Genomic DNA, 23,272 nt, shown 5'->3' with positions numbered 1-23,272 from the left:
GCAAAACCAATATTTAATTTCCACAAACCAGACGGGACGACAAAACGGTACGAAGCCACACTGGGAATGAGACGAACAGGGTTTACGCACACAGGTAGGCGGAGGTGATTGGACAACGGGGAACGAGACACAGGTGGACACAATGAGGGCGGGGCCAGCAATCACACAGAAGGAACCAATCAGGACCAGGGCGGACGACCACAGGGAGACAGGTGTGACACAAGGACTTCAAAATAAGACACAAAACGAGACACAAACTCCGGGTCGTGACAGTGACGTCCACACACGAGGACACCAGACACCTCCACAGAGCTGGGATGAAGAAGAACCGCGTCGGACCGAATGCTCGTCGACGTACATTTGGCGATTTTGCAAACTCCGACTGGCGGACCGCAGCGGAATTGCATCGACTGCACAGACGGAGGACGTCCTCGTCAGACGGGCTACTCCGGCGGCAGCAGCGGTGCATTAAATATACGCCACGCAGACGATTATGGGCTTAATGAACGAACAAACGAAGGAGTTACCGTTATCTCTGCGCAGCAGCGCTATCCCCGAGACGCGGAGCAAACAGGCCTGTGGTTGCGTTTCCAGCAAAACGATAAATTAGCCATCACCGTGGCAAGCCACGATAAACTTTACAGCGAAGGCGCCGATAAATAAATAATGAAGTCGGTCTAATGACTCTGAATTACATAAGTTGTCAACAGTCTGGAATACAGACAGAATGTGTGGGCGGAACGCACAAGGGCCCTGATGCTCTTCTAAAATTCACCGCATGTTAATAATCAGTTCAGGCAAACAATAATTAAGGTCTGAGTTTTTGATGGAATAGCGGCATTACAATATGCAGCTGGCTTTGTATTCTTCAGAAAGAAGGAACCCACAACTGTGTTTCTTAGGGGACGCATCACTGGGGCCACCAGGCCTCGCCAAAGCAGAGATCAGACCGTCATGAACAGGCTTCATGGCGGCAGCGAGGCTCATCCTGAGGAACCGGAAGAGCCCACATACGGCCACGCTCACAGACCGGCTCAAACTCACGACGGAGACGGCTGCTTTGGAAAGTCTGGTTGCCATGGTGACGAACCGATCAAGCCAAACTGACCGAGCGTCGACAAGTCTGATGGCTTTTATTACAGATTAGAGGAGGGGTCAAATACTCGGGTCAGATTTGGGTTTTGAGGGAAATGCAAATATAGATGCAGGATGGTGTTTACACACTGACAATTCAAAGATAATTGAGGGGGTGCTGTCTTTTTTGGGGGGGGGGGGGGTGTATATATGTATGTATGTGTGTGGGTGTGTGTATATACACACATATATGTTAATGTTGTCATGGTTGTCGCAGCAAGAGAGGACCCAAACGCCGACATTACTGCACAAACTATTTAATTACAAAAATCACAGACCAGACAGGAACGAGAAAAACGCGGACGAAACAGTACGAAGCCACACTGGGAATGAGACGAACAGGGTTTACATACACAGGCAAGGTGAGAGGATTGGACAACGGGGAACGAGACACAGGTGGACACAATGAGGGCGGGGCCAGCAATCACACAGAAGGAAACAATCAGGACCAGGGCAGACAATCACAGGGAGACAGACGACACAAGGACTTCAAAACAAGACACAAAACTCCAGATCATGACAGTACCCCCCCCTCAAGGGACGAATTCCAGACGGCCAAGCGTTCCACAAGGGTGGGTGGAGGGGAGCCGGAGGAGGGTCCAAGGCTGTAGAAGCAGTCCGGGGGGCGGGCCGCAGGACGATAACCAGGCCAAGGGGAAGGGCGGGCCGGAGGACATGAGTGGGGAGCTAGGGGACCGGGCTCAGGAGAGGAAGTCACAGGGGTACCGGGGTCTTGGGATGGGGGCTCTGTGGGACCAGGACCGGGCAACGAGACATGGGGAACTGTGACTGGATGGGACAGGTCACGGGGAACCGGGGATGGACGGGACACGGGGAACTGTGACTGACCGGGACGGAGGCGGGATGGGGAGAACCGGGGCCGGGCGGAACGGAGGCGGAATACCGGGGACTGGAACATCGGGGGCTGGAGCCAGCAGCGGAACACCGGGGACTGGAACACCGGGGACTGGAACCGGAACATCGGGGGCTGGAACCGGCGACGGAACACCGGGGACTAGAACCAGAACATCGGGGGCTGGAGGCGGCGGCGGAACACCGGGGACTGGAACCGGAACATCGTGGACTGGAACCGGAACATCGTGGACTAGAACCTGCGACGGAACACCGGGGACTGGAACCAGAACATCGTGGACTGGAACCTCGGGGTCTGGAGCCTGTGACGGAACCGGAACATCGTGGACTGGAACCGGTGACGGAACACCGGGGTCTGGACCCGGCACAGGGCCAAGGGCCCGGAGGGACTCCCACATGTTGTGGAGATGCACATCATGGGAGGCTGGCCAGACCAGAACCGGCGACGGAACACCGGGGACTGGAACCTCGGGGTCTGGAGCCTGTGACGGAACACCGGGGACTCGAACCGCCAACATTGACTGCAGGGCCCGGAGGGACTCCCACATCTCCTCAAGAAGTACCTGACAATTAGCTGGCCAGGCAGGAACCGTGCAGCGGAAACTGAAGGCTGGGTCCATTATTGGTGGCTTCGTTCTGTCATGTGTGGTCACGGTTGTCGCAGCAAGAGAGGACCCAAACGCCGACATTACTGCACAAACTATTTAATTACAAAAATCACAGACCAGACCAGACAGGAACGACAAAAACGCGGACCAAACAGTACGAAGCCACACTGGGAATGAGACGAACAGGGTTTACATACACAGGCAAGGTGAGAGGATTGGACAACGGGGAACGAGACACAGGTGGACACAATGAGGGCGGGACCAGCAATCACACAGAAGGAAACAATCAGGGCCAGGGCAGACAATCACAGGGAGACAGACGACACAAGGACTTCTAAACAAGACACAAAACTAGACACAAACTCCAGATCCTAACAAATGTCTGACAAAAACATATAGATATATATATGTTTTTGTCAGACATTTTTTTACTTGTTTTATGTTTATATTACTAAACGAATAAAAAATGTAAGTGACAAAAAAAAAGAACGAGGACTGGAAACCCAAAGCTGTAAATAAGGTAAAAGAAGCTCAACTCCAAACGCTAAAACAGCGAGGAGACTTTCTTCCATTGCCGTGTGCAGAAACACCCTAAACACAAACTGTTTTCATTACTCCACCCGGTTAATATATTACAATAACATCCGACCTGAAATGGGGGATTGTGATGGAACACTAGAACCAGTGGAGTAATGTGGGAGGAAATCACCGTCGCCATCAAATCCTTAAAGCGTTCACCTTTTTGTCATCTGGAAACATTCAGATAACAACTTCCAATGACTTTTAAGCTGCAGCAAGATAACAATTTAAATAAAATGCTACTACTCAAAGCGGCAAGGAAAAGCTGATTAAAGCACTAATGCAAAAAAAATTCTTCATGTTTCCGTAACACATGGGTCAGTATGACTGGAAGCTGGTTTAAACTCCCCTTGAGGGAGTGGCGTCAACACACATACCACGCCATAATGACATTTTACTGCCATACAATGATCAAATCTTACAGTTTATCTTTAAAATGACACGGCACGGTTCACATCGCGGTGATTGAAGAACCTCATCATATAAATATCAGGAGGCCGTTTCCATCGCTCCGCTATTTAGGACGTCCAGCGTGGAAGTGCCACAGACGAGCCGTTTCCAGATGCTTCCTTCCTTCCGCATCTGAAAAAGTTTTTGCCGGGAGCCGACGGAAGTTATAAATATCCTCCGCATCATCGAGGAGATTAGCAACCATCCTTCTCTTTAGACCAAGTGTTACATAAGTCACAGTTGAACAGCAGAGTTTGAAAATTGATAACGGGAGAAACTGAACCAACATTATTGCTAGATGTGAAAATATATATATATTGATATATATATATAAATATATATAAATAATATTTATATATTTATTTATAGATTTATATATATTTATTAAATATATATAAATCTATAAATATATATAAATATATAGAAATAAATATATATAGAAATAAATAAATATATAATAATATATAGAAATAAATAAATAAATAAATAAAAGAGGGACCGGAGGCGGTGCCACGGATCTCATTCATTCCGGTTGTCACGATGCGCCGTGCTACAGCCTCAATAAAACATTCGGTGCGCCCCGTCATCCATCATGGCCTCGGCCCTGCCACATTCTTGGCCTGCCGTCTAAGGGCCGGCCTCTTGGTCTTATAATGCGTTTTGGGCTCTCGGGGCCCCCCTCCACTCAGGAGTGCACTACAACAGCGCTACCGGTGCACCGTGTGAGGCGTTAAACGACATGGATGGGGCGGCCAGGAGCATTCTTCGGTCGCTCGATGGCTTTTATCTAATCTTGCCGTGGTCGAGATCACTTTTCATGTCTCGTTTCACGCCGCGAACACGCAAGCCTGGGTTTATTCAGGTTGTTGATCAGACAAGAAGTGGCGCGTCGGACGAGGCCAATGACAGCCAATCGGCTGCAGCGCCATCCGAGGTCTACTTCCTCTCCTGTCTTTAAGGGAGGCCATGGCCGATAGCATGGAGGAGTATCCGAGCAAGTGAAGTGCTTCTGACCTCGGAGGCTATCTACTCTTAGCTCATCTCCTCGACAGTGTCGCTATAATGGGGAGGTGAATAAGCCTAAAAAAAAAAAAAGCTTTGATAGTGTTTGAAACCAAGTAAACCCCAAACGCTGCGTTTCACTCGGCTGCCGGAGCGCCGTGTGAACATGTAATGCCTGAAACCATCTGAGGGGACGGAGGACGCGGTCGATTATCAAATAATTGGAATCTGTGAAAGGTCACCGGCGTGATGCCGAGTGACCTTAGATCAATGCGCGGCGGCGGCGGGTCACACTTCAGTGGGAAGGCCTGGAGCCACGCGGGGCCGAGGAGCCGGGATCACACGGGAAAGGGGGGTGGGCGCTGGACGGAGTTAGAAGAGGCAAATTAAACCAAAAAAAGATGAGACGAGGGGAAGAAGGAGAGCCAGCAGACGTCTGGAAAAGACTTTTCCTTCACCCCGACTTTGGTTTTCTTCCTCTCTTCCATCTCTCAGTCCCCCCCACTCTTTCGTTTGATCTGACCACTGCCTAAAATCACGAGGCAGGCTTCACATCTCAAGGTGCGTTCACACCAAAAGCAAAACTATTTTTCGCGTCGCCCTAAACGCGTGAGTTTACTCGCTCGACCGTTCGCCGTGTTCTCGCCATAAGCGTCGAGACGCTCCGCGAGGGGCGGGGCTTGTCTGCGTGTCTCGTCTCCGTAAAGACCGTTATCATCTCCTCCATCCACCAGAATAACTCACCACTAGTTCTGCTTTATACTTGTCGTGGACATCCCACACACTGACGCCCTCGTGTTTGGGTTGATGACATCACCCGTAGGCTCACTCAGCTCGGTCACTTTCACCGATGAAGTTACCGTTACGTCTGAAAGACTTCCGCTTCCAGCTACGAGAGAGAACTCAAGAGCCGATTAGCCCGAGTTGCGAGATGACGCCTCAAAGTTGAAAGATTTCAACTCGGGGCGAAAATTGCGCCGCTGGAAACGCGTCGCCCACATCGCGTCGCCCCAAACGCGCCGCCCTGGAAAATATCGCGTCTATCGCAGCCACACGCGTCTGTACGTTGACTTTTCATGGGATTCGGTCGCGCGAAAAAATCGTTTCGCTTTTGGTGTGAACGCACCTTTATATGCACTGTTCCACATGACAGCGTCCCGAAATAAAAGTCTCCTCAAAATAAACGAGGCTCTCTGACGCCAGACGATGACGATGAAAGGGGCAGACCCCGGCCAATCGAAGTGGCATCGGTCGTTCGATTTGAAGAAAACATCCGAGTGTGCGTGGTTTGAGGCGGCCCCGGTGTGTAACTGCACTCCATCGTTCTCTCACTTCTGTTCCAAAAGGCCCAGTCGGATTAAGACCGTGTTTGTTGCTTTTTGAAGCTCCTCTTTTATATTTCATTCAGATTCATTGTCCAGGAGGGATATTTGCTCTCACTGCCGAATACAGACGCACATACGGCGACGTACAGATATAGATGCTACACAAAGGCCCCGTTTACACGATGGGAAAACGCATATATTTTCATGCGTTTTGGCCTTTCATTTACACAAAAACGGAGGTTTTATCACGGAAAACGATCATTTCTAAAAACTCCGGCCAAAGTGGAGATTTCTGAAAACTCCGTTTTTGTGCTTGCGTGTGAACTAAGTCAAACGGAGTTTTAGGTTGTCAAACGTCACAGTATGCGACTAACAATGCTTCACGTCATGTGAGCGTCCTGTTTACAGTTAGTTTGGCCGCTCCTACCAGGGTTGCCAGGTCTGTGTGTACCAGCCCAATATCAGAACTCAAAATATGCCCGTGCCAAACCATATACACTGCTTTTAAAGTGTGTGTATGTGGACGTGTCCAATGTCCATGTGTGTACGTGCTGATCTGGAGTCAGTTTGGGAGGATTTGTGTATAAATAAATTATTTCATTTAAAATATGGATTTTTATTTAAAGATATTCATGTAATTTGCATGCAAAATAGGTCTACCCGAACCAGCGGACAACAAATTCAACCCGCGGCAACACTTCAAAAGTAGCCCAATTCCACGGAAAACTGGACCTGGCAACACTGGCTCCTACGTCCAGTGTCGACTGCCTTCATTTTCGTTGTCAGGTGCGCCCGAGTTATTTCCTCCTTGATATGAGGATACTTCTCGGAGGTCTCGAGTCTTGAGAATTCTGATTGGTTTGCATGTCTTTATCCTTCTCGTTACACTGCCCACTACAGGTTTGGCATAGTTATGATGGCGCCCGGGGGTGTATTTATGCGGGTTCATATAAACAGAAACTTTTTTGAAAACGACCTTGTGTGTACAACGTTATTTTTGAAAACGGAGGGGCAGAAATCTTCGTTTCTGTAAATACCCGGCTATGTGTAAACGTGGCCAAAGTCTCCGTGTTCACATTCCTGCGACGATCCCAGCTCACAGCGGTGTCCGCGAGGCGGGTTGATGCAGGAGGAACACGGCTTTTGTCCACCGAATGGATGGAACGGACCAGATGGAGGAAACGGGGAGCGCGAGCGGTGACGAGCGTCATTTGAAAGTGTGAGTGCTCGATGTGCGATTGTTCATATATGGGTGTGGGAAGGTAATCTCAGGAGGCGTCTTCGCACCTGCTCGTTACTACAAAAATAAATGCAAAGGACTGGCAACACGTCGTAACAAAAGGATCTGTAATGGCAATTAATTATGGTATTTTTGTATTTTTGTAGTTTGGTTTTCTTGTAGAAATGCTACTTTCTTGCTTCTTGAGTTTGTACTCGTGGTTGAATGCACTTATTGTACGTCGCTTTGGATAAAAGAGTCTGCTAAATGACACGTGATGTAATGGAAAACACCAGGGGTGAATATTTTCAATTTTCAAAGGAGATGAAAAACACTTTGGGAGTAAATGAGAGTGTTAATTGTCTGAAGAAGCGGCTCCAGCACAAAGGGCTGCGCGAGTGTTGCGCTGTTTTCTAGAAACCCTCTCGGTCGCAAGTGGCCAGTTCAGAAAGGCCGTCCGTCTGCAATCAAAGAAGATATTTAAAAATCAATATCTGTGGTAACGGTCTGTTGTTCCATATAAGAGGCACTGAAAGGGCCGCGGTCAATATACTGCTCCTGTCATCGTCTTTAGGACAGAGGCGTCGACTGTCATTGACGGCACACCGACATACACCCGCTGGCTAATTGGAATTTACTCGTAGGAAGACAAAGAGAGGCAGCTCTCTCTGTCACTGACAGGAAGCCGTGAGGCCCGGAGAAATTCAATTCACACCCAGAGGGATTTAATTTGACCACTTACCTTACCTTGGTTTCTCTATTTCAACTAATCTTCAGGTCTCAGAATTTTTTTTAAAAGAAGAAAAAAAAGCGAGCATTGGAAATGTTCAGATCAATGAGATCAGGGTTTCTTCTTTTCATCGCTTCGAATTTGGAGGAGGGTTTTTATTCAGAATAAAATTTAAAAAAACGCCAGACTGGTGGCCCTCGTGATTGACACGGAGAGTAATGCGAGAGTTCAAAACCCGCCCGCAACATCCGATATGTCTGTTCCCGTTAGAGAGATATGGAAACACGGATCTCCCCACCGGCGAAAAACACGCAACAGATGAAACGGCAAAGGAAAGAAACTCATTTCTGATACATTGTGTGTGTGTGTGTGTGTGTAGGTGTGTGTGGCACGTTAATCACAACCCTTTGAAATAAACCACCCCCCCCCCCAAAAAAAAGGACTGTATTTAGATGTGCTGTAGCAAAAAAGACCTTTAAGGGAGGATTTCTCAGCTGAGCTAAAGGGAGACGGTCCACGGAGCGCCGACAGCCCCCCCGTCTTATCCTGCGCTGCGTATGATAGTCACGTATGAATCCATCCCGAGGCCTGTAGGACATGAATGTATTGATGGTTTAATAACAGCAGTTTAATTCTCCCCCTCACAGAGAACGCCTGTCAGATTTCTTCATTAGCATTCTCCCCTAAAGCTCCAGGGTTCTACTTTTAGTCTCCAGGCTGGCGGTGTGTCGGTAGCCCCGCCCACCCGCCACTCATCCGATGGAGCCGGCGTCTCTCGCTTTGAAGACTCGACCGATAGCGTCGCACTCTCAATCAAAGAGAAAGCAAAATCAGCAAAGAGGAAAAACAAATCTTCCCTTGGAAGGCTTAAATATTTCAATCAATATTTGTATTACACCTGTCCATCCTGGAGAGGGATCCTCCTCTGTTCTCTCCTGAAGGGTTCCTCCCTTTTTTCCCCCTGAAGGGTTGTTTGGGAGTTGTTCCTGATCCGATGTGAGGTCAAAGGTCAGGGATGTCTATATGTACAGATTGTAAAGCACTCTGAGGCAAATTTCTAATTTGTGAAAATGGGCTATACAAATAAACTGAATTGAATTTAAATTGTATACAGCCGTCCAATCACAATGGAGGAGAGGCGGGACAAATAAGACAACCATCACATCCTGCATGTTGAATACAGGTACTGAACCACAACAACAATGGAGGTGAAATGGGTGCACAGAGCGTTGAGTTCCTGCTCTCTCCATACATTTTTATTTACACTACCGTTCAAAAGTTTGGGGTCATCCAGACAATTTTGTGTCTTCCATGAAAACTCACTTTTATTCATCAAATGAATTGAAAATTGAATAGAAAATAGGTTAGAAATAATGATTAATATTTGAAGAATTAATTTTGTTCTTCAAACTTCAAGCTCAAAGGAAGGCCAGTTGTATAGCTTATATCACCAGCATAACTGTTTTCAGCTGTGCTAACATAATTGCACAAGGGTTTTCTGATCAGACATTAGTCTTCTAAGGTGATTAGCAAACACAATGTACCATTAGAACACTGGAGTGATAGTTGATGGAAATGGGCCTCTATACACCTCTGGAGATATTTCATTAGAAACCAGTCGTTTCCACCTAGAATAGTCATTTACCACATTAACAATGTATAGTGTGTATTTTTGATTAATGTTATCTTTATTGAAAAAACAGTGCTTTTCTTTGAAAAATAAAGTTATTTCTAAGTGACCCCAAACTTTTGAACGGTAGTGTATGTATTTTAGTTCTATGGATATTCCGTATCATGGTAAGCAGAATTGTCGTTCTGCATTTAACAATCAAGAAGTCGCGTTCGTCATTACCTTCGCATTGAAAATGCCGGAAGGTTATGTTTTGATCGCCGTGTATTTATTTATTTATATGCGTGTTATTCGCAAAACTCAAAAGGTATTGAACCGAATCGCATGAAATTTGGTGGGATGATTGTTTATTATCCGGGGACCAGTTGATTAGATTTTGGGATCGATCAGGTCAAAGGTCAAGGTCAAAGGTCATAAACAGGTCAAAATCTTTCGCAGAACTCAAAAAGTATTGAACCGAATCGCATGAAATTTCGTGGGATGATTGTTTATTATCCGGGGACCAGTTGATTAGATTTTGGGATCGATCGGGTCAAAGGTCATGAACAGGTCAAATCTTCTTGAATCACATGGAATTTGGTGGGATGATTGGTTATTATCCGGGGACCATTTGATTAGATTTTGGGATCAATCGGGTCAAAGGTCAAGGTCAAGATCATGGAAAGGTCAAAATCTTTTTTTTACCATAGCACGATACATTTTTGTCCAATTGGCATGCAACTAATGCCAAAATGTTCATAATTCAATGCCCAATCTTGTGATATGCGAAGGTATGCGCTCTACCGAGTGCCCGTTCTAGTTTAAAATGTAACAATATACCGAGTGGTAGCCTCACAATGAAGCATATTTATATTGCACATCAGGATAAATCAGGTAAGTTGCAAGAAAAAACGCCAAAAGAAACTCATTTAAAGCTGTTGAGCCAATCCTCCTCCACAGATCCCTCACCGTGTGTTCCAGAGAGAGCGGGTCGATAGCTGGCTGGCTGTTTCGGAGGAATACATCCACATTACAAACCCAGCCAACAAAACAATTGCTCCAATGAGCAGATCAACGCTGGTTAGTTAACGGACACAAATCACTGAAAGTTGGGTTGTGAAACGTTTATGAGTGTTTTTTGCCCACCGTGTCATAACAAAAGGCTTTTAAAAAAGCTACAGTACCCATGAGCCTCATAGGCCATTACCAGGGAGAAGACACCAGGCAAAGGGATGACTCAAAAAATAAAACTATCGGGAATGAACCACCAAGCTGCTGAATCCAGCCTCCGAGGCGTCATTTGTTTTGACATTTCCACCATAACTTGGAAGTGCTTGGTGGCTGTAGTTGACGACTCTACGGTTGTAATGTGCACAGACTCTACCAAAGAACATGTTTTAAATTGTAATCGCAGTTTCTCTTTATTTGTCCTGATATTTAAAGCCGACTCACTAGCAGCCGGCTAACGGAGAGAAGAACTGGTCTTTAAGACTTGGAAACATGAAATAAGTCCAGGCGGTTTTAAATGTCCCAAACATCACGGAAAGGCTGCTTTCAGTCGGCTGGTGTGATTTGGTCGAGTAAACACAAGGTCACAGAAAAACACCAAGGGACATGCAGAACATATGGTGCGTTTTCATATGTTAAGACAACACTGCATGTTGTCAGGAGCAAAATCCAACTTTGTGTGACAAATATTCTGGGAAATCAGTCAAGACTCAAACTGCCTCGTCATCACAGCCAATACATTGTTTTTGGATTCAGTATCTTCATGAAATCTTGAACATCTTCCAATTTTTGTATGTTCCGTTTTGTTCAATTTGCAATAATAAAAAAAATATATATATATAATTAGCCGAGCGGCCCGCGAACAGACTACAGAGCGGAAGCCGTGTGACAGGATCGAGCCGCAAATTCTTTTATTAGCCCTTATAAATGTTATCTGGCACGTATCTGAGACAGGATGGTCGTCTCGCCGGCTGCGATTTGGCCCCATCTGCACATCACCTCCTCCTCCTCCTCCCCGATGGCTCAGTCAGTTGACTGCCTGGCACCAAACATGATCCCCCGAGTCCCAATTTCACACACACCTCGTCTGTTTCCATACCTCAACGGCAGCTCTGATTAAAAAACAATTAGCCCCCCTGATCCCAGGCAGGATGTCATCCATATTGGGATCTCTGCTCCCCCTCGGCTCTCTACTCTCATCTGAGAGGTGTCGGGGAAAAGTAAGCTGCGAGTGGAGGAGCCGCCTCTTAAATATGACCTCACCGACACGTGAGCTGTGGCCGGCAGAGATGCACAAACACTTCTCTCTCTGATGTAATTTCTGGCTTTATATCTTTGGGTTCTGCTTTGATGGATTCCAAAAGTCCGTCTTTCCATTAAAATAAACAATCTCTGAAAGAAGCCGCAGTCGTTTACAGAAAGAAGCATTTTGGAACACATTTATAATCCTCAAAGACAATCCTGCTGCTACAACAACAATCTGCTTGGAGGAACAGGGAAACTAAATTTGAAAACCTTCTTTTACAAGGCGGATCCGAACCCAAACAAATTGCTTTACTGTCGAGTTCTGTGATGCAGTTGTTGTTTGTTTTTACTAACCACACAACTATTTCCACACGGTTTGTTTCCATCTATTCGCGACGGTCCTTTCAGACTTGCCAGTCCCTCACATCTGATGCCATGTCTCCGTATTTCTCGGCTAATTGACAATCGAGTCATTGTCTGCAATCATGAGAGAGAAGCTTTGCAACTATGAACTGTCCTCGATGACTTAAAGTAACATTATGCAACAATTATACCTTAAAATAACAGCTTGAAAAAAATGGTGCCGCTACAATGACTTTTAATATGGCGATTTGCGTCTCCGCCATCGGGGGTCTGTGGGGAAATAACTCCGCTATGTAGGATTCTGGAGCCGCCCGATCCGGGGCGGATGGACTTCCACCTGCTTTCTGGCAGTGATTACGCAATGTCATATAGTGCCAGTCCACGCTCGCAGCTCCAGTATAAGGGCGAAGCAAGCGAAGTCTCTTGTAGTGAATTACACGTTCCAATGTAAATTATGAATATGAAGCTTTTTGGTGTTGTCAACAATATTGTATTCGATCACACGTACTCCACATTCAAACATTTAGAAAACAACGTATATAGGCTGAAAACGCGATCGGTATTTCATCTAAACTAAATGTTGTCATTCTTTTGGTTATGTTGGCATTCATCTCCGATATCACAATGAATAAAACTATGCAGTCATATTTATGTAAAATCTTTGAATATTCTTACCTTATCGGTTGACATCATTTCTTGGTTTCTGACTTTGTCTGGTCATCAATACAAGTGTATGCGAGGCTGCATCTATCGTAACTGGGTATTTACCACACTGAAGTAAACGTTAAATACCTCCAAAACTGAAGGGGGCGCTAAAAGGGGAAAACTCCATTATGGGGCTTTAACTAGAAACTCTTGCTGGCTGAACTTTCTGGACACGCTGACCGAGGAAAACTGCCTCTTTCTGAATCCTAAAACAGGCGTCCATTTCTAGACCATTTCTAGAATACATGAAAACGTCCAACATCATACTAATAAAAGAGAACACAGTGATGTCAATTGCTTATACGGCAGCTGCAAAAGCGTGGTAAAAACACGTGTTATACCGTATACCAGGGGTGCTCAATACGTCGATCGCGGCGACCTGCCAGTCGATCGCGGCGTAGTATTGGTAGATCGCATGACATTAAAAAAAATTGGCCCGCCCCCCTGAAATTTTCTCTTTAGCACGTCTTTGGTCTTTTATGAAACTAAACAGCCGTATGTTGTTGATCGTATCTACACAACAGCATGTCATTTCTGTCTCGACGTGTCGCGTTAACACTTCTCGGCTCTCCGTCTCGGGGCGGAGCAAAAAAAATGTCGCGTCAGAAGATGTAACAATGTCGAGCGGCGTTTCTTGAAGCCCAAGAGGACAGCCTCAAATTTCAGCTTTTCCAACAGCTCAAAAGATATTCCATCCAATGCCATACAAGAGTAAAGAAAAGCCCAAAAAACTCAGTTTTAACTTTTGTTTCATTAACCCTCCTGTTACCTTCAAATGTACGAACATCTTTTACCCTTGGGGTCAATTTGACCCCAGCAATTAAAACATCCAGAAAATTCTTAGAATTCATATTTTTTCCCAAGGTACCTTATGTTTGTTTGTTTGTTTGTTGACTACCTAAATAGCCCATTACATAAAAGGCCCCCCCCCACCCGATACATCCAGAATACTTGTTCACGGCTATGGCGAAATATGCAGATCACCATTAAAATCTCACTTATTGACCTCAAATTGGAAAGAGATATCTCTTTGGTATTTTAATGGCTTTATATTACTTCTAAGTACATATTTTTAATATCAAATTGACCCCAAAGAACACCAATGCGTTCAAGTTGTGTGGGGTCAAATTGACCCCAATGGTAACAGGAGGGTTAAACTTTTTTATCAATTGCGGGTCATCACAGTTGGCATTAAATAGTCGATCAATCTTCCCGCTTTAATAGAGACCCAGCTAACGAGGGTAAAACAATCACCGTTCACCTGAGCGCATATCTCCTAGCAACGACTGTGCGTCGTACATCTTTGACTCGAGTTGCGCTAAACTAACGCGCCGTCATGACAGTTCGCCAGACGGCTGGAATGCGAGCGGCTCGTGTGATTTGGAACACGTGAACGAGAGCCGGGAGCCGGCGGCTCGTGACGAGAAGCGGCGGCTGCGTGTCGGCTGCATCCAGATAACGAGGAGATGATCGTCACCTCCAGCCCCTCTCTCAATAAAACGGTGGAGTAATAAGAGTCTGTATTTTATGGGTCTGGGTAATCGTTTGCACCAGTCATAACGAGACGCTGGAAGTTCCTTCTACTTAAATACACACTGACAGACGCACTTAGAGGCTTAAAGCACTGTGAACACTTGATGAAGGGCCTTCAAGTCCCGCGAGCGCGTTTCATGACCACTTGTTATTCTCTCCGCCAAGCCAACTCCACGCTGCCTTCTTCCCCCCCCCACTCACAAAACTTTTCTTCTGATTAATTGCACCCTTTTAGGCTCTCACAATCAGCCGCAGCCATTTCGCAGCCTTGTCATCGGAAAGTTAAACGTCTGGCGATGGGATGCAGTGGCGGTAAATGCCATATCCTGCCAGAGAGGCAAGGGCGGGGTAATTGTCTCCGTGGCGTAATCGGCCCTCAACAAAAGCCGGTGGCCGTGACAGGGCTTTAACATAATAAGGAACACTGTCGTTCTGGACTCGCCGTGCTGCACTTTCATTCCCGCTCTTCCGTCTTAAGGTGCGTTCACACCAAAAGCGAAGCGTTTGCATCGCCGCAATTTTCACCCGAGTTTAAATATTTCAACTTTGAGGCGTCATCTCGCAACTCGGGCCAATCGGCTGTTGAGTTCTCTTTCGTAGCTGGAAGCGGAAGTCTTTCAGACGTAACGGTGACTTCATCGGTGAAAGTGACCGAGCTGAGTGAGCCTACGGGTGATGTCATCAACCCAAACACGAGGGCGTTAGTGTGTGGGACGTCCACAACAAGTATAAAGCAGAACTAGTGGTGAGTTATTCTGGTGGATGAAGGAGATGATAACGGTCTCTACGGAGACGAGACACGGAGATAAGCCCCGCCCCTCGCGGAGCGTCTGGACGCTCATGGTGAGGACACGGCGAACGGTCGAGCGAGTAAACTCACGCGTTTTGGGCGACGCGAAAAATAGTTTAGCTTTTGGTGTGAACGCACCTTTAGCCCAAGGAGAAGGTGTGGAGTTCTCTGTAATTCTCTGACATTTGTTCGCCCCTCCTTTTTAAAGTATAGAGTACATGTGAACTTTGATTTAGAAAATGTAATTCCACGACGCGTATCCGACGGTGACACTCGCAGTAACAAATAAATAAAATCCTGGCACGGCCGTGGCGTCGTGTTTTTAGATTGTCCTTCCGTACGTTGGCACGCACGCCCTCCCCACCCACATGCTCGAGCGAAAGCGACATATCTGAGGAACACCTCAAGGGAATTTATTCAGACCGTCCACCTGGACCCGAGGATGAACCGCAGCTCGAACACGTCCGCTGACCGCGGCGTATGTCGGTGAAGATAAAACGATGACCTGAGGACAGACGTGGATTCAAACCGTAGCATTACTATACACAACGAGGTCTACAACCCTGAGGTGGACATTTGAATGTTAAACCTATTATTACATAGATCCCCCTTTTTTAATAGGCAGAGAGCTTTAGATTTAATATAAACGTGCAGTAATGGCTTCATATTTAGAACGTGGTTGCAAATCCATTGGCTGAGCTGCAGACACCGGCTGCCGGGTTCTTCACCTTTCTTCTTTCTGGGGTTTTGCTTTCACTCTTCAGGAAGGGCGGTTGGATTGTAGCCAGTGAGCCAACTTGGCCAAGACCCAGACCCCTTCTTGATGAAAATGTATTACAGTCTACAGTTCATTTTCCTTGTATACACATTGTATAGAATGAATATTTATCACAGTTTCCAGTTCATATTCTTTGTGTACTCGCAGTTAAAACAGGATTGATATTTTAGTTAGTCTATTTTTTTTTCTTCAACAGGGAAACAGAAAATAAGACTAAACGACATCAACAGAAAAGATGTATAGCTCCGTCTATTCGTACATCTGTTTTATAGTCAGGACTACATCCACTGTTGCACGCTCTTGATGGAGTGTACGGGGAGCAGCGTTCCGTTAAAAAAAAAAAAAAACGGTTCTGCCACGGCGTTATCTCAGCGAGGAGACGGTTGACGAACGAAATCAATAAAATCGATCGCGCAAGATGGATCGGGCGTCACGAGCGATATCTGCAAATGTGAACCATCTCCGCTTCTGGGCCGCGGAGCAACGGGCGCTCGCCATCGACGACAAACGGGGGAAATTGAAGCTTGGATTCAAAAGGGGGCGGCGCCGCCGATCTGAGGCTCCAAACCGAGGCGACGCACTCTGGGATGGAAAGAGCGACTCGGCTGCGGTGAGACGCTCTGCAGAGGACACACATCTCCTCTCTGCTCGATGCCCAATGACGACTCCGGCCTCACGGAGAGAAAGATAATTGTTTGTTTGTATTTTGTTTGTATTCTTTTATTCAGTCAATCAAATCCAATACAATATTATCCTATATAATATACAAAAGAGAGACTGAAAAGGTATAGGTAGAAGCAAAAAATGCTTATAAATTCCTATCCTAAATTGAAATCAAAATAAATCAGAAAATTAATATAAAATAATGAAAATAAAACAAAAAAACAATAAACAAGATCAAAAACAAAATATATTTATATATACTACCACATACATCTTCCATATTAATCCGTTTTTAATTACATTTATAACTCAAGAATAAAAAATAAAAAAATTCCCGTAAAAAACAAAAAGGAGTTCACCATTCTTACTTCTATTTCAACATTATTCCATAATTGGACCACTACAACAGAAATACATCTTCTTTTAATCCCTCCCATTCCACATATGGGGAATTTTAAAAAAAGGCACAGAGAAGTTTCCACTGTAAGAGAGATCAAGAAACCGCGCGATGTTTTCATCCACCATGGAAACTTCATTCTAACGATGAAGTATACATGTGTCAGGGTGTGGTGGTGGTGAGGAGGAGGAACGCATAAAGCGCATACTTGCAAAAAAAACGAGAACATTATCTGCCACAATTCAAGGTCACCAAACATGCGAGGAGCTAATTATACATTCCCATACAAAGCATAGAGTGATGAGGCTGAATAAGTGCCGGGAGGGGTAGGAGGAGTTCTGCTTGGATACGCGGCTGGCTCTCCTCTGTGAGTTTGTAATTGGGAGAGAAAAGTCCATCTTCTGATCTGCAGAGTGCGTCACCGTCCCTCTGTTATGCATCCGTCGTGTAAAACACAAATACACGCAATTACATCTTCCACGCCAACATTTAGAGATGTACGATGTGAAGCCTCATTCATTAATACTGCCCCATTAACACAATTCAAATGGCTCCATTGGTTCAAAGTGAGATAACTTTCCAGCCTCTTTGAGCACCATTTGTGTTTGTTTTACTCCTAATTCACTGAACTCCGGCCCTAATAAGCCAAGTCATCTTTCTGCCCCCTTGTGGCCATAAAAACCCATTAATACAGCCTTCAGAGAAAACTAGTTGAGCTGGGCCCATTTAGATATTTGGTTGTGCGATTGTTTTATTACTGTCCATAGGTAGCAACGACTTAATATTTATGAGGAATATCAAAACCAGCACAAAGTGATGGACTGAACCAAGTTTTTTCTCTTCTAAAACATTTTAAGAAATGCCATATATATATATTTATATAGTTTTATATAGTTATATATATATAACTATATATATATAGTTATATATATAGTTATATATATATATAGCACTCTTTGGCTTGATTGCTGTTTAACCAACAAACAATGCCGAAGTAGCCTTCCCATTGCAACACGGTTGTGTGGATGACTCGATACACTGGATACACTCGAACGAAAATAGAGATCACTTATTATTATTGAGAAAGAGAGTAAAAGAAAACAAGGACAAACTGTAATATAACTCTAGTCATTGTAGATCTGAGGCTGTTCTTCTCTTCTGAAGATCAGATCACTCTGCTGCAATGAATAATAAAGCCAAGTACAGAAGGACTTCTCAAAAAATATGTTCAACTGGACTGGAAAGTCAATCGGTAAATAATTAGCCAGTGAAGAATGATAATCAGCAGCCAGCTTCCTCTCAGAGCCGCATCTCAACACTGCAATCACTTTCCTCTGGAAAAAATAGGAACTTGAAATGGCTCTCGAGTTGTGATGAGTGATTTTAATGATTTTCTTTTTCCTGACAAACAAGCCATCTCCAGTACAACATGAAAAGCAGGTGTAAAAACAGCTGAATAATATTATAAATGATCTCCTAACTGATTTCTGTTTTAACGTAATAATCAAGATATTTGTTTCCCATCTGACATTTAGCGCGACGTGATTGATTGTGGTAAAAACGGATCACACGTTCATTAATTCGACAGTAATATTGAAATGCTGCCGTTTGAACATTTTAATTACTTGATTTAGGAATCTGCAATTTGGTCGTGTATTTGTTTTTCCCCTACCGAGTGTAACTGTTGATAGAACACTATTCACACTGTTGAAAAAGTGCAAACCCTCCTATCACTTAGAGAAAAATAATATGCCGAATAACCTGGTCAACTTATTAGTCATGATTGCAACAGATAAAATGTCAGCGTAGTGTGGGCAGGAGAAAATGTATCACTGGACCGTCACAAGACTGAGCAGGAAATACGCCAATTAATATGTGAAGTAAATAGATGCTCGTTTCCTTTTTTTAGTGCACGAGTTCAACCCTGCAAGTTACAGGAACCTCGCATACTGGCGGTTTAATGAGAGCAGGCTGATGCTACGCTATGATTGGCTATCTGCGATCTGGGGGGCCGGACTTAGCAGAGGGTCACTTCCATTGAACCGGCCTCCAGCCGAGCCATTCTGCCCATACAAACACCCGAGAGCGAGTGCTGTCGACACACGGGCTCGAGGGCACTTTGGTACGTTTCCAAGTTGCAGGAATGACTTCGCTCGCATCCGAGTGCTGCCGGAACGACGCCGCATCACAATTAAACCCACAAATGAAAGAGTTTCTTTAGCGCGTTTCATGTTCTACTTTAGATTAAAAATAATTGCTGCTCTGCTTTGCAGGACAAAGGAGACGACGCGGAAAATGCATCACAGAAAGTCGCAAACGGGATTTGACTGGTCGGAAACACGTTCGCATCCTCGAACCTTTGCAGCTCAGATTAAGAATTTCATTTGGAAGTTACTATTTGTATTTACCACTTTCTTCTCCACCTCAGGAATTGCTCATGTGCTCTCAAACCAACAGATCTGCTGCCAGCACATTAAGACTCATTTCCCCAATCCACTTTGATCCCCCCCCCCGTGGATCCAAACGGACCACCTTGGTCATCCCATAACCTTCAGGCTAAAGCTGCTTCCCTGCCTTTGATCCCCCCCCCCCCCTTCTGCCTCCCTGTGTGGGTGATGGATAGGATCAGGAGGCCCTGGGTAAGACACTCTCTGCTATTTTGACATCTCTTTGACAAGGTGAGGATTTCTGCTGAGAAAAGACGAGGACTGACTGACTCCCCTCCTCACATCCTTCCGTCACGTACCCACCCGGCTCATTTTTTGAGTGACAGCGCAGTGCGGCGACACGCGTTTCACACGCGATGTGAGATGTGTGGGGAGACGGGGGGACAGAGGAGCATCACATCCTTCAGGGGAAGTCGGGCAGAGAGGAGTGCCTTGGGTGTGTGTGTGTGTGTTTAGGGTTCAAGGTGGTGGAACAGCTCGTCCGGGAGCCCCCGAATTTCCAATGTACTTCCAGCATGCAAGGCTGCCTCCAGTGTGCCTCGCGAGCGGCTGCAATCACAGCTGCAGCGCAGGGAGACGGAGTCGGAGATGTCGCGCTGCCATCGTCCAGACGATACATCTCCCAAATACAAATACCTCCTTGCATACGTCCCGTTTTCCTCTCCGTGGTGGGGGACTTTCACAGAACACGGTGCAGCAGAATCAGGACACAAAATCTCGCGTATGTAGGATGTACGACGAATGAATTTAAAAATTAGACTTGCAGAACACAGCTCAGACGGGAGAGACGACGTGCAGCAGTGACGGAAATGTCACTCCTGTCTGTCTTCAAAACTTGAGAGCCCTGTGTATGTAGGTGATGTATGTATATATGTATGTAGGCTATGTATGTAGGCTATGTAATATGTATGTAGGCTATGTATGTAGGCTATGTAGGCTATGTATGTATGCAGGCTATGTATGCATATATGTAGGCTATGTGTGCGTGTGCACATGCACTGCTGGTGGTCTCACCATTCCAGTGTTGGATTTCATCCTGCAGCCCCACTTTGGGCAGTTTTAGCTTCCTACACTAAAACACGTGCACAAATGCGCGCGCTCCCACGCGCTCAAAACCGCCGCACACACTGGCCGCCAGTCCGCACCGAACACACATGACACCAGACAACACACCTGCTAAAGGCAGGTGAACAAGCACGCGCGCGCACACCAGCACAATTACAACCACGCGAGGCTGGCACGCGCGCACAAACAAACACTTTGAAGCGCATCCGTCTGCGTTAATTGGCATCATTTCGCAGTCAAACCGGGGACCAGCAGCTTTGGGGGCAAACGCATGTTTTAGGCTCTCTTTCTTTCCGCAATCTGACCTCACGTCAGTCTGCCGTTAGGGAATCATGTGCGTGTACTTCACTCCCTGCAGGGCAACACCGAAAGACATGCAAGCCTCTCTAGAGTGGAGACAACCCGGGGAGCGCCGCCGCTCCACGGCTGTCGGTGTCCGCCGCCCTTCACGTCCATGTTGCGGTCTTTCTGCGTGGACCTCTATAACGCGGTACGCGCGTCCCCGCGCTGCCCGGGACCCCGTAGTGCATGCGTTCACGTCACCTGGCTGCTCTTGCGGGCACATCCATATATCATGACGCAACTTTTGACAAACAAAACAAAAAAGAGCAAACGAATAAGGACTCGTTAAAAGAACAGTTGCACTCATGACGCTCACGCGGACACCGGGTCCAGCGACCGTCCGCAGAACAACGCGCTCATTGTGCACAAGTTCAACGACACCGTGTCACGGTCCAAGTGGGGTTCAACTTACCGATCAGAGCCAGCTGTAAGAAGTACAGTCCGAGGAAGTCCATTACGGAGTGCGACATCAATTTAAATGGATGCAAATCCCGGGCGAGCGATGCTGATGATGCGCGAGAATCAAAAGCCCTCCGTGTGTTGCGATTGCCACCGAAAATTAAGAGCGAAAGAATCGCAGCTATTTCTCAAGTGATGACTGGTCACTCACGCTGACGCCGGAATCCACAGCATTGCATGAAAAAACGGGAGCGCGGCAGAGCATCATTTCTTCTTCTTCTTTTTTTTTAACAGTCAAACTTTTGTCGTGGAAGGAAAGAAAAGAAAAAAACGAGTTACAAGCTGCGCCAAATCGAGTCAGCGGGTTCCAAATCGAGGCAACAGCAGAGGGGCGGGGATGAAGGAGAAAAAACAAAAGCGCAGTTTGGTCCTTCGCTGGACTAAATCTCGCGCGTATTTAACATCCCTGGCCGATTTTCCTCCGTCCGTCCCGAGCGGCTGCTTCCTCTCCTCTTCGCCTCCACCTGCGTGCGCACGGTCTGGAAACGTCTGCGGATGAATCACGGGGGCGCGTTTGCTTTGCGCACTCCGACCCGCGAGTCGCACAGCGCCTGTGCTCCTTCCTCTGCTCCCAGGCGGGTCCGGCTGGAGATGCCCAGCTCGTTTAAAAAATCCAATCTCGGCCAAAGTTGAAATAGGACAAGTTAAATCGATAGCCTATTTCATACTGCCATAAAATGGAAACAATAAACCTGCGTGAAATGGTGCAGAGGGTGGGTGGACCATATCCACACTTCCCTGAAAGTAGGTTATTCCCCCCCAAAAAAAGAGAAACGACCACAGTGGACTTGCATGAGAATCATTGATTTGGAGGAAGTTGAGCACATATTTGAGGGCCCAACAGCAGCAGCAGCACAGAGCAGGCAGACCCAGACTGATAGTCTGTGCCTCTCATGGTAACAATGAAGAGACCATCTTGCAGCAGCATGGTGTGTTTGAGGCCACCTGCTGTCTAATGTGCTCACGCTGGTCTTTCAGAACAAAGAATAATCCATGTGTGTCTGGGTTTTGGGGAGAAACGACGAGCTCTGTTGTTATTAGTATTATTATGAACTTCAGCCTGCTTTGTGTTGACATGTGTTTGCCATACACCCAGAATAAAAGGATAACGTCTGTAGCTGCACCCTATAAATCATGGAGAATATTTAAATTCTTCATACGGACAGCTGTTATTGGTGCTTTTCTCCCCCCCCCCCACCCCCTTTTTTTTTCGTTAAAAGCCTGAATTCTTCTCAAGCCGTTAAACTCGCACTCTGGATGAGAAATTAGTTTTTGAGCGGTGTCTCTTTCGGGAGTCGTTTTGCCTGCTCCAGCTTATTTGGAGAGTTTTTACAGCATCTCTGGGACACTTTCATCCAAAACCATATTTGTTCGGCTGACACTCAGAAACGTGGGAAGGATCATACGCTGTTTCCAAAGAATAATCTGCACAACCTTAAACTTCTGTTGAGTTGTGTGTGTGTGTGTGTGTGTTCCTGAGGAGAGTGGGCGGTGGGCTCCTCTTAGGATTTGCTTATGCGGAGACAGTAAATGTTGAGATCAAAGACTCTGCAAGTGTTCTGTAAACTCGTTTCAAATTTGAAGAGATGTGTCTTTAGCCTGAAGCCCACTTTTAAGGAGAAAAAAACTTTTTTTATTTTGCTTTTTTTGCTATGTCTTGGGACTTGTAGTCTGCCGTTACAAGTGTCAAGCTGGTGTACGGACGAAATGGTCATTTGATAATGTAAAACGAGATTATTTGAGTAAATAACACTATAGCAGTGACCACAGAGACAGCTGTTTGATCACATGGTTTCACATGAAGGAGAAAGAACAGTCTTCCTCACAGACCCGGCTGCAGAAACAAATTAGAGGGGGGGCATTAAATTTTTTGGGGGGGTCACACTTTTTCATGCTACATTTTATTTGCTTCAACGGCTCTGTGGCTATTCCTACGGTGCTAAAAACT

General features: G+C 46.0%; 1 protein-coding gene across 1 annotated transcript in view; it reads right to left on the bottom strand.

Moving 5' to 3' along the window:
* gfra4a (GDNF family receptor alpha 4a) overlaps positions 1–21,590 on the bottom strand; it is a 150,030-nt gene extending 128,440 nt beyond the window's left edge. The window contains exon 1 of the mRNA XM_056425938.1: positions 21,278–21,590. Within this exon, the coding sequence (XP_056281913.1) occupies positions 21,278–21,335 (58 nt within the window). The 5' untranslated portion in view covers positions 21,336–21,590. The remainder of the gene's footprint in view (positions 1–21,277) is intronic.
* Positions 21,591–23,272: the final 1,682 nt, after the last annotated feature.

Source organism: Pseudoliparis swirei, chromosome 11 (genome assembly GCF_029220125.1).
Source record: "Pseudoliparis swirei isolate HS2019 ecotype Mariana Trench chromosome 11, NWPU_hadal_v1, whole genome shotgun sequence".
In the NCBI taxonomy this organism is placed as follows: domain Eukaryota; kingdom Metazoa; phylum Chordata; class Actinopteri; order Perciformes; family Liparidae; genus Pseudoliparis; species Pseudoliparis swirei.
This window is presented reverse-complemented; position numbering and strand designations above follow the sequence as displayed.